Source organism: Mesoplodon mirus, assembly GCF_964341445.2.
Source record: "Mesoplodon mirus genome assembly, chromosome: 4".
Classification (NCBI taxonomy): domain Eukaryota; kingdom Metazoa; phylum Chordata; class Mammalia; order Artiodactyla; family Ziphiidae; genus Mesoplodon; species Mesoplodon mirus.
In genome coordinates, this window is record NC_138979.1 from 689575 (window position 1) to 702144 (window position 12570).

The 12570-nt window shown below is 41.8% G+C and overlaps 1 protein-coding gene across 6 annotated transcripts in view; it reads right to left on the minus strand.

The window, feature by feature from the left end:
- Positions 1–911: 911 nt before the first annotated feature.
- ODAD2 (outer dynein arm docking complex subunit 2) overlaps positions 912–12570 on the minus strand; it is a 240839-nt gene continuing 229180 nt past the window's right edge. For all 6 annotated transcript variants that reach the window (XM_082618220.1, XM_082618221.1, XM_082618223.1 and 3 more), the window contains one exon: positions 912–1390. In XM_082618220.1, the coding sequence (XP_082474346.1) occupies positions 1277–1390 (114 nt within the window). In that variant the 3' untranslated portion in view covers positions 912–1276. The remainder of the gene's footprint in view (positions 1391–12570) is intronic.

Sequence of the window (12570 nt, forward strand, 5' to 3'; positions counted from 1 at the left end):
TCTTTTATAACATCCTTTGAAAAGCAGTGAAGATGAATTGGTGTTTTACAAAACCTTAAAGTTCTCAGAAATGCCTTACCTTTTTATCGGAGAATCTATCACTGGTATAATTTTCATCCTGTACAGGCTTTTCATTTCATACAAATTATTTACATTTAATTCAGTTAAGTTTATGATCTTCTCCAAATTATGAAAAACATACACAGTACTTAATGTTTTTCAATAAAACCTTGCCTGCTCTTTAAAGCATTAAGTGAGGTTGCTGGTTTACTGAGTGGATGCATACAAAGCTATTTTCCTAGCTCGTTTTAGATGCTGGGGACGGTTAGTTCCCAAACATTGCAGCACACCAAGGTTACATATGTGATTCTTTTAAGTGGCTTCTAATGTTTCTATAACCTGATAAAATGCCATTAATCCTTTGTAGCCACTTTTTAAAAAGTATTGTTTGTGCTGAAAACAAGTTCAGAAATTCAAAGCAATTTTCTGTGAAGTAATATTATCCTTAAATCAGCATAAACTAATTCTTTCAATAAAAGTGTTGGTGAATCCTGTGAGGGAAATAAAACATCTAATTGTTTATACTTTGGAAATCCAAAAGTGAAAATCTCACTCATTGCTTATGTTTTTGTGATTTGCATTATCTGGTACAGTGACAGTTATACGTTGTCTTCTCAGATGTTTGATAGTTTTAGGAGAAACTTGGAATGACCTCGGGATGCTCTCTCTCAGCCCAGCTGCTTAACTCTGAATTATATTCCATAACAGTTTGTGAAATCAGCACATCTCCTCAGAGCTCTCTCGTGGGTTGCAAGCGATCAAACAAACAAAACCATAGTGTCAAGACAGTTAGATTGGTTTAACAGAAAGGGAATTCTAAAGACGTTCATGAATGAATGCACAACGGGAAGGCCATGTCTTTATTAAAATCACCACAAATACAAAAGCATCGCCGATGTGTGTGTGTGTGTATATATATATATATATATATATATATATACACACACACACAAGCTGTATACATATATTCTCAAATTCCTGGAAAATTATCACAAATATATTGGCTTTATATGTCATTACATGGCATATTCCTAAAATAGAACAAAAATACCCATACAATTTCTGGATGAACAGCATCCTTTGCATTTCTAAATTCCTGTGTTTTCAGACATTTGTTTGTAAAGGATTTGCTACGAAATGTTTCCCAGTTGAGGCCTCCTGGCCCTGGGAGTGACATGGCCTGTGTCGTGTAACATTTGGTAGCTATAATGTCCGTTCAAGTGTATCTCGCCTTTTCTATAGCAAGAGCCAACCTGCGAATGTTGGATATACAGCCAGCTGCAGCTTCCTGGAGATCCTGGTCAGGTGACCCCACCATATGCAGTAGAAGCTGCCACACACGGAGCATGGGGAGAAGGGAAATAAGAATAAAACCATTAATCTAAACACGTAAAGTTAGACTATAAGAATGATGTTAAATATGAAATGCTTTTTAAGTCACCAAAAAAAAAGGCCGAGAAATTCCACTGTGGCAAATGCAAATATAAATGGTACTTAATCAGATGCAGGAATTTCTCATGAAATTCTTACCTTTTTATTTAATGGAGCTGAGCTAGACCTGTTTCTCCCTCCTTTCTTTGGTCATCTAACTGCTCGAAATTTCTGCTTTGAAATTTCTCTTGCATCCTTTGTGGCTCTTCCACCTCCGGAGACAAGCCAGCAGGGTATCACGCCTAGACTGTTGGTGCATCCTCCGAGGCTTAATCTCTCTGCATTCCAGTCTACCCCATCATGTCACAACCTAGTTATATCGGTCCCTTAATAGAGACTTTCCTTGACTCCCAATGCCAGCTAACTAGAGCCCAGTCTCTTAACCTGTCCTTGAAGGATTTCTGTGCTCTGGCCTCAGTTTACCTTTCTAGCCATTCATCTTTCTCCTGTTCCATCCTGTACTCCAAGGTCCCGCTTCCCCACTTCTTTTGCCTTGATTGGTGCCATTGCTCTACCTAAAATGCCCTCCCATCTCCTTCTCTGACTCTCTGTTATCCACCTTTCATGACCCAGCTAACTTTTCTACAAAGCCTCCACTGACTTCTGTCAAACAAAATGCCATTTCTCCCTCATCAGAACTCTCATAGTTGTTTACTCAAATGTCTGTTGCTATACTTGTATTCTTCCCTTTTTCACCGACTTGTATTAATGCTTTTTGTCCTACTTTAGATTGTAAACTCTGGAAGAATCTTGTAAAATCATACAGTGCCTGATACACAGTAGATGCCAAATAAATTAATTAGAACTTTTAAAATCTATCAATTATAATTCTAACTAATAGTTCTGATGAAAGATTTAAAATGTAATTTGAATTGAACATTTTTCATAAGGTAGCCTTTGAGTACAAATGTGGATAATGTCATAGAATGAGGATGTCTTGATAAGGAAAGAAATATTGTAAAGAAAAATATTGTGAAACATCTTAAATATGGCAGGCTTAGGAGTTTGGCTTTTATTCTGCAGGTAATAAAAGGAAGTTGTTGAAGCACATTAATCAGGATAGTGACATGGTCATATTTGTATTTTAGAAAGATAAATTTTATGGCAACTTAATAGAATAAGGACTGTGGAGAGAGGGGACTGGTGGGAACTGCAACACATCAGGCCAGAGGTGATAAGAACTGAGTAAAGCAGAACCACGAACAGCATGGAAGGAATGAGTTCAAGGGATATTTAGGGACTAAACTATTCAACAGACGGCCCAAGGACAGCTGGTTATCCAAATAGAAGAAAATGAAAATGGTAATCTCATACATAAACACCCCTTCCAGGTAGATTGATGACTTAAATAAGAAAGCAAAACGTGAAACGTTTAGGAGGTTGTACAAGAGAGACCTTGATCACACTGGGGTATTGAAGGGTGTCTGGCCTCTCCGTTTCTTGACCTCCTCCTGTCAATGATCTTCACTACACTTTAGCCCCTGCTTCCAGGGTCACACCCTGGTTCTTGTTTTTCATCAACAGTCCAACCTCCAGACTCTCTGATAACAATTACTTCTCTTCCGATTTGGCCGTTGAACTTACTTGTTTGTTCTCATCACGACCTCTAGTCCACTGGCCTGTGTACTTTTTCTTAAACCATCTCCTGTCTTCACTTCCTCCATAACCAGTTTAGATTCTACAGTCCATCTTTTCATTCATTATCTTACCAGTTTCTTAAGCCTCCTTATGACACCCATCCATTAAAACCATAACCTACTCTGTCTTCCCCGTGCCCTCACCTCTAACTGAGTCCTGCTGGAGACAATATGTGTGCAACATGGCAAATGAACCCTTCGTAAATCCAGCCCCAACTGGATCCTCTCACTGGATCCTCAAACCACTAACTTGTGGTTTGACTTGTGGCTTTTGAGTGACAAGCAGCCAGACCCCACTTTTGGTAACATCTTCTCTATAAAAGCCACCCCCTGGCTCCTGTTGGTGGAGCCCTCCTAACCATTTTCAATTTGGTGCCGCCTGATGTGAATCAATGTTTGCTCAAATAGACTCTTGTAAATGCCTCCGTTTATCTTTTAAGAGTGTTACTGAGAGTTTTTCTCCAGCATCATTCAATAACCTAGGCACAGGATGTAGGACAGAGGACATATATTATAGGATTGTAATTCATTTGAACAGCCATGCGGTCTGGGCTGGGCTGGAAGGGAAGTGAAACAGAAGTGTACTGATAATCTGGGAGAATTAGGAAGAGAGACCTCAGTGAAGGAGGAAAACAGTGTGAGTGGGAATGAAGCATAGGAAGAAGTTGAAAAACAGGACATTATAGTCTGAGAATGGATTATTTGGAGTTTAAGATTTATAGATAAGGTTGTCTTGAGAATGGACAAAGTCCAGGATGTAGCTATGGGAATATAGGTCAGTAAAAGATTGTTACACAGTTTTATACATACACACACACACACACACACACGACCACAATTTATATTCTCATTCTGTCTCTCTCTCTGCAGGAAGAGGAAATAGTGGAAAAGGAAGAACGGAGCAGTAGCAGCTCTCCTTGGCTACTGCAGCACGTAGCTTAAAAGTCCTTTTATAGCAGCTCACACTTGAACCCCTTTCCTAGCTTGCAACTTTCAACTCTTGATCTACAGTTTGGTATTTTTACCAATCTACTTATTTGTTTATGCCTCACCTTACTATTATATGAAAGTTTTTAAAGCAGATATGACGATATGAAATTTAGACGGTCTCTTCTGAATGCACATTTAGCACAGACGTTCATCCACCACTTTTTTTCACGCTCCCACCTCATCACTGTAACCTTCCATCATCTTCACGTGTGGAGCGCTCGCTGTAAACGTGGGGAGTTCACGCTGCCGCGCCATTACTAAACCATTAGCTGAGAGCATCCCAGCGTGACGTCGAGGGAGCCTGGATGCTCCTCTCTCCACAGAGGGGCCTGTTGTCCCCTTCATTCTACTTTCCAATCTTCAGATTAGTTATTTTATCAAAACCAGACGTTCCAATCAGTTTCTCGGCAAATTATATAATAACTTGAGGGTTTTCTCCCTCCTTTTCCCAAGTATAATAGATGATTAATATGGGTTCATGAGTTCCCTCGTTGATCCCACTGTCTTATAAAATATAGCATTAACATTCTCCCACCAGTCTAAATCACTTTAATAGACAATATTTATTACTATATTAACTTTTTAAATTATAGTCATGTCATCATAATGAATAATGTCAGTTACCTATAGATGTTTCTGGGCCCTGGATTAGGGGGCCTGATGCCACCTTAAAAGCCTGATTTCTACAAGCAGATGGGATGTAGAAATGGTCCAGTGTCCAACTGCCCTGCATATGCTATTCAGAAAACCGGAGGACAATAGGGGCAGAGACTTGGTACGGAGAACTCACCTAAGCTTGCCTTGCGGGGACAGCCTGCCTCACTCTGCTCTAGTCGTGGGCCTCTCCTGCAGCAATTTTTGTTGTTGTTTTTTTAAATCCAGGGAGAAGTGAAATGAAGCTCTAGCTGTGAACCCCAACTACCTGAGTGAGGAACCAGACGGCTCCTTACGCTGTCCAGCTCCTCTGGAGAAAAGGCAGTGTCAAGTAGTAGTCAAGGCCATGGTCTTTGAGGTTGCAGCTGCTTGGATTTGTATCCTGACTTCTCCACTTACTGGGTAAGTTACGGAACCTTTCAGCTCTGCCTTGTCATGTGTTTAATGGGATCACCTACCTCTGAGGGTCATCGTGAAGATGGGTGAGACGGTACACACCTTTTAAAGGGCTTGACCACCTGTGTTCACAGGCTCTCTCGGTCTATCTTGTGACCTTTGTATGCCCCCCGCCCCCGCTTCCAGTTTTGTCTGATTGTTCCCTGAGGCCGTGTGTGAGGGGGAAACTGGAGAAGCACAGGCAGGGAGACTTTACACCAGAAAGGGCAGAGGATTCCTTGCGGAGAGAAGCAACAACAGATGGGGAGGAAGGGGGAAAGGCAGAGAGGGCAGAGGGTCCACCCGGTTTTGAAGAGAGGGTTTGGAGAGCTTGGAGTAGGGGGCTTATTTGGGAGAAGCTTCAGAGAGAGAGAGACTGAGTGGAACAAAGGTAGGAGATTTTAAAGAGCTTAACGGTGCTCTGGCTTCAGGAGAGAGGGAAACCAGGATAACAGTTAACTTTCAATTGCTCCTTGGCGGCCAGTCTTGTGTGTCTCGGACTGCATGTCCCAGTCACGAATGGACCATGAGGGGCTTGGCTTCATACAGGTTACGCACTCGAATCTCGTAAACCAAGGGCCCAGGACAAAGTAAGTGCTCCGTAATTGTCATCCATGATCATGGTGATTTCTTCACCAGTTCCAAAGTCTGGTTCTGGCATTTATTCTTTGGAGCCCAGCCCTGGTTAGTTTGAGAAGAACAAGGAAGCAGGCATTTTGGCCCTGTGGTCCGTCTGCCCCTTTCAGCACTCGCTCCAGGCCCTACCTCGTCTCTGGTTGACGCCATGGGTACCAATGGTTCAGGCTTCACTTGGCCTCAGCCACTGCCACTGCTGCCTGGCACAGCTCCCTAAGAAAGCAGCCCATTGGCTGATGCCTGCCAAAAATGGGCCGGTGTTTTGCCCATGCTCCCCCTCAGACCTGGGTGTTGTTCTGTGGTTCCCTCTCCAGCTTTCCAAGAGTCGGGTGCATTTATTCCCAAGCCCTTGATGCCAGTTACCTAATTGCAAATTACGTAAACCAGTGAACAGTGAGTGTGAGATGTCTGGCATGCTGTCGGCACCTGTGTCTGTGACAGAGCCTGTGGCGTGCTGGCGGCCACTGGAGTCTACTGGACAGGGCTGCTGGGAGGGCATGCCCTGTGCCGTCACACATGCTCCGTTAGAATACAGTGTTCAGTCGATGCCAGTACCGTTTATGACCCAACTGCATAAATGACTCTGTCTGTTACCGAACTTCTACTCCTGAGTGCATCAGAAGGACTACTTCTCTTTGGGGAATTGATTTTGCCTCAGTTTCTTGCTCTCACCATGAGGTTTCCTTCCATATCCAGTATGGTGGTGAGTGAATGTTTAGCCTAAAAACTTGATCAGGGGAGCCCAGCAGTCCAGTGTTTTAAATGACTAAAATGTAGACAAGGGTGAAAGGTTTAAAAATAGATGAAAGGAGAAAAGCATGGCTTAGAAAGGTACATGTGGTAGAGGTAACAGCTGCCCCCTTAAACATAGCTTCAGTGACTCACTGGCCTCAGGCCACAGGCCACCTGATGTTTGTACAGCGTGAAATGGTTTTATTAGCTACCAAGCTTACTGGGTGCCAGGCACTGGGATTTTTTCTTTGTTGGTTAATCGTATCCTGCTCTGGCCCTTTTCCTTACCCAGGAACATTCTCAATCCAGGGTACAGAGTTGGAAGTGTAACGTTCTCTGCCTGATAAAGGTATGAAGGGCTTGATAGCTGAGAGGCATTCCTAGGACCCTCTTTGGGTGATGCTGCGCTCTGAATTTATTTTCCCTGAACTTTATTTGGCCGTTAATGAATGCTACTCATTGCATTGTTAATACATCCAGAGGCTATGTAGCTAATGCTGCTTTACAAATTGAGTAAGGATGTGCGACTTTCCCAAACCATTATCTGAACAACATGTACTGTGTATGTGTCTTGGTTTTGAATTAGGCTCAGGAATATCTGTTTTCCTTAAGAGCTTCACAAGCAAACAAGGGCACCCAGGGCAATGCTTTAAAACGAATATAAACAGCCACATAATGGAAACTTAGCACAAAATCCTGCATTTGAGGGGCAGCTAACAGAAAGTAAAGAGCAGCATGTTTTCAGATCACTAACACACATGGCAAGGGGAAGGTGCTATGTGATACTTTGCGATCATTACTTAAAAGGAGTACTCTCCTTAGGAAGGTGAGACGCAAACTGGGTACAAGTGATTATGGAATTGGTATGCATTTTTTTTCCAGTATATATTTTTTTGATCTGTAGACTTTTTCCAACTATAAAAACATTTTAAAATCTGATAAGGAGGAAAAACACCTCAGATTTACCTTTTTGAAGTGTTTGTTCCTTTCGAAAACTTTCCTCTTTCTCATCCTCCCCCTCCCCCAAACATACCCAGAGACCTTAAATTTATTGAGAGTTTCATATATACACTGAAGGAAAACCGGCTCCCTTGCTTTAGAACTTAATTGCACAGAGCACTTTAAAACATCGTTCAAACACATAACTTTTCACACCGTTGGTGTGAACGAGGACACTGGGAGGTGCACCGAGAGTGGTCTGTGGATTGGGCGCACGAGTACTTCTTCCAGTGGCAAAGGCTTTGATCACAAGGCACATGCCCTCAGAATGCAGCTGTGACCAGAGCTTCACATCCCTGGGAAGGTGAGACGAAGGTAGCAAGGGAATCGGAGTCTGCGTCCAATTTCTACTTTTACAACTAACAGTTCATGACTTTATGTAATATTTCAGTTGTATGAAAAGTATGTATGAAAAGTACCAATTTGAGTGATAACAGATTTTCTTGTGGTTTGACTTGACACTGTTCGGGTGAACCCAGGCTGGGAATAGGAGTTCTCATTAGAGCCGGAGGAGCGCTGAAATACCTGCATGCATGCCGAGCTCAGCGGGTTTTCCAGAAAACTCTGGCGTTCCCAGAGCTGATCTGAACCCTTCTTCTGCTGTCAGTTTCCCGGGCACTGAGGTGAGGTTTGCGTGACCCAGGAACACACGATGCCTCTGGACCCTGTCCTCCGGGCCGGTGGCCTCCTGGCTGTCCGGCGGGCTGGGCTCTGCTGCAGAGGCTCTTGGTGGGTCCCGACCCCAACTCTGAGCCTTGGTAACTCATTTCACGTGGCAGCTCCCCAGAGCCATGGGCCTCAAAACCCATTTTACATTTGCTGGTTGGGGCAAAACTCTTGATTCTGCTTTTCGGTGAAGTGAAGCAAGGAGCTTGCCTTTGCATGGTGTCTGCTTGCCTCTGGGTGACAGGAGCACATGCCCTGTGATCCAAGGGCCATGTCCACAGATCTTGGGAGGGGTCTGCTGCTTCCATCCACTGCCCTTTCTGTGTAGACGTTCCTTCACACTGGAGTAGGTTTGTCCTCTGGTTTTCCCTCAAGTTGTCTTTACATGAGCCTTCCACTAGAGTGCTGTTGTGCCCAGATACACACACACACACACACACACACACACACACACACACACACACACGAGATTAGAGTGTTGGGTCTGGTGTCCTGGGTGGGAGAAATAGGTCACATAACAAAGAGTGCCCTAACAGCCCTCTTCTACAGAATGCTAGAAATGGAGAATGACTTGGTTTCTGGCTGGATCAGGAGTTCATGGGACCCTGCTCTCTACTAGAGGAAAAGGAAGCGACAAGTCTCTGCACACCCTGGGCAGAAGTTCACGGTGTCACTTGGAACAGCTTCAAGTCACTCTTCCATTTTGCTTCCTATCCAATATAAAGAACATTTGTGTCTACGGAGGTTTCCCGGATAAGAATGCCAAAGAAAAGATAAGGTAAGGATGGATAAAAACACACACATGGACACGGTTGTTTAGAATTGCATTTTGCTATTGGGTAGATCAAAGTGACAAAGATAATTCTCTCGAGTAAAAAAGAAAAAAGAACATGCTCATAGATTATGGAATGTAGTGGCTGTGAGTTCACACCTTGGGTTCAGACAGTCTGGTTTTCAGTCTTATATTCTCCTCACTGTGTATGACCTGGGGTAACTTTCCCTGAGCCTCAGGTTTATTTCTTTTCTTTTTTTTTTTCATTTGTGTAAGTACATGTTTTTGCTTTATTGTGGCATACTATTCCAAGTAGGATTTCTACTGATACTTTTTTTTGAATTTTATTTTATTTATTTTTTTATATAGCAGGTTCTTATTAGTCATCCATTTTATACATATTAGTGTATACACGTCAATCTCCCAGTTCATCCCACCACCACCCCACCCTGCCACTTTCCCCCCTCGGTGTCCATACGTTTGTTCTCTGTATCTGTGTCTCAAATTCTCCCCTGCAAACTGGTTCATCTCTACCATTTTTCTAGGTTCCACATATATGCATTAATATACGATATTTGTTTTTCTCTTTCTGACTTACTTCACTCTGTATGGCAGTCTCTAGGTCCATCCACGTCTCTACAAATGACCCGATTTCATTCCTTTTTATGGCTGAGTAATATTCCATTGTATATATGTACCACATCTTCTTTATCCATTCATCTGTTGATGGGCATTTAGGATGCTTCCAAGTCCTGGCTATTGTAAATAGTGCTGCAATGAATATTGGGGTGCATGTGTCTTTTTGAATTATGGTTTTCTCTGGGTATATGCCCAGTAGTTGGATTGCTGGGTCATATGGTAGTTCTATTTGTAGTTTTTTAAGGAACCTCCATACTGTTCTCCATAGTGGCTGTATCAGTTTACATTCGACCAACAGTGCAAGAGGGTTCCCTTTTCTCCACACCCTCTCCAGCATTTGTTGTTCGTAGATTTTCTGATGATGCCCATTCTAACTGGTGTGAGGTGATGATACCTCATTGTAGTTTTGATTTGCATTTCTCTAATAATTAGTGATGTTGAGCAGCTTTTCATGTGCCTCTTGGCCATCTGTATGTCTTCTTTGGAGAAATGTTTATTTAGGTCTTCTGCCCATTTTTGGATTGGGTGGTTTGTTTTTCTAATATTGAGCTGCATGAGCTGTTTATATGTTTTGGAGATTAATCCTTTGTCCATTGATGCATTTGCAAATATTTTCTTCCATTCTGAGGGTTGTCTTTTCGTCTTGTTTGTAGTTTCCCTTGCTGTGCAAAAACTTTTAAGTTTCATTACGTCCCATTTGTTTATTTTTGTTTTTATTTTCATTACTGTAGGAGGTGGGTCAAAAAAGATCTTGCTGTGATTTATGTCGAAGAGTGTTCTGCCTATGTTTTCCTCTAAGAGTTTTATAGTGTCCAGTCTTACATTTAGGTCTCTAATCGATTTTGAGTTTATTTTTGTGTATGGTGTTAGGGAGTGTTCTAATTTCATTCTTTTACATGTAGCTGTCTGGTTTTCCCAGCACCACTTATTGAAGACTATGTCTTTTCTCCATTGTATATTCTTCTCTCCTTTATCAAAGATAAGGTGACCATAGGTGCGTGGGTTTACCTCTGGGCTTTCTATCCTGTTCCATTGATCTATATTTCTGTTTTTGTGCCAGTACCCTATTGTCTTGATTACTGCAGCTTTGTAGTATAGTCTGAAGTCTGAGAGCCTGATATCTCCAGCTCCATTTTTTTCCCTCAAGATTGCTTTGGCTATTTGGGGTCTTTTGTGTCTCCATAAAATTTTTAAGATTCTTTGTTCTAGTTCTGTAAAAAAAATGGCATTGGTAATTTGATAGGGATTGCATTGAATCTGTAGATTGCTTTGGGTAGTATAGTCATTTTCACAATATTGATTTTTCCAATCCAAGAACATGGCATATCTCTCCATCTGTTTGTTTCATCTTTAATTTCTTTATCAGTGTCTTATAGGTTTCTGAGTACAGGTCTTTTACCTCCTTAGGGTAGGTTTATTCCTAGGTATTTTATTCTTTTTGTTGCAATGGTAAATGGGAATGTTTCCTTAATTTCTCTTCCAGATTTTTCATCATTAGTGTATAGGAATGCAAGACATTTCTGCATTAATTTCGTATCCTGCTACTTTACCAAATTCATTGATTAGCTCTAGTAATTTGCTGGTGGCATCTTTAGGATTTTCTATGTATTAGTACCATGTCATCTGCAAACAGTGACAGTTTTACTTTTTCTTTTCCAATTTGTATTCCTTTTATTTCTTTTCCTTCTTTGACTGCCGTGGCTAAAACTTCCAAAACTATGTTGAATAATTGTGGTGAGAGTGGACCTCCTTGTCTTGCTCCTGATCTTAGAGGAAATGTTTTCTGTTTTTCACCATTGAGAATGATGTTTGCTGTGGGTTTGTCGTATATGGCCTTTATTATGTTGAGGTGGGTTCTCTCTATGCCAACTTTCTGGAGAGTTTTTATCATAAATGGGTGTTGGATTTTGTCAAAAGCTTTTTCTGCATCTATTGAGATGATCATATGATTTTTCTTCTTCAATTTGTTAATATGGTTTATCACATTGATTGATTTGCATATATCGAAGAATCCTTGCATTCCTGGGATAAATCCCACTTGATCATGGTGTATGATCCTTTTAATGTGTTGTTGAATTCTTTTTGCTAGTATTTTGTTGAGGATTTTTGCATCTATATTCATGAGTGATACTGGTCTGTAATTTCTTTTTTTGTAGTATCTTTGTCTGGTTTTGGTATCAGGGTGACAGTGGCCTCATAAAATGAGTTTGGGATTGTTCCTTCCTCTGCCATTTTTTGGAAGAGTTTGAGAAGGATGGGTGTTAGCTCTTCTCCAAATGTTTGATAGAATGCACCTGTGAAGCCGTGTGGTCCTGTACTTTTGTTTGTTGGAAGATTTTTAATCACAGTTTCAATTTCATTACTTGTGATTGGTCGTTCATATTTTCTGTTTCTTCCTGGTTCAGTCTTGGAAGGTGATACCTTTCTAAGAATTTGTCCATTTCTTCCCGGTTGTCCATTTTATTGACATAGAGTTGCTTGTAGTAGTCGCTTAGGATGCTTTGTATTTCTTTTTTTTTTTTTCTTTTTTTTTTTTTTTAGTGGTATGCGGGCCTCTCAATCTCACTGTTGTGGCCGCTCCCATTGCAGAGCACAGGCTCCGGATGCACAGGCTCAGCGGCCATGGCTCACCGGCCATGGCTCACCGGCCCAGCTGCTCCGTGGCATGTGGGCTCTTCCCGGACCAGGGCACGAACGCGTGTCCCCTGCATTGGCAGGCAGACTCTCAACCACTGCGCCACGAGGGAAGCCCAGGATGCTTTGTATTTCTGCGGTGTCTGTTGTAACTTCTCCTTTTTCATTTCTAATTTTATTGATTTGAGTCCTCTCCCTCTTTTTCTTGATGAGTCTGGCTAATGGTTTATCAATTTTGTTTATCTTCTCAAAGAAACAACTTTTAGTTTTATTGATCTTTGCTAC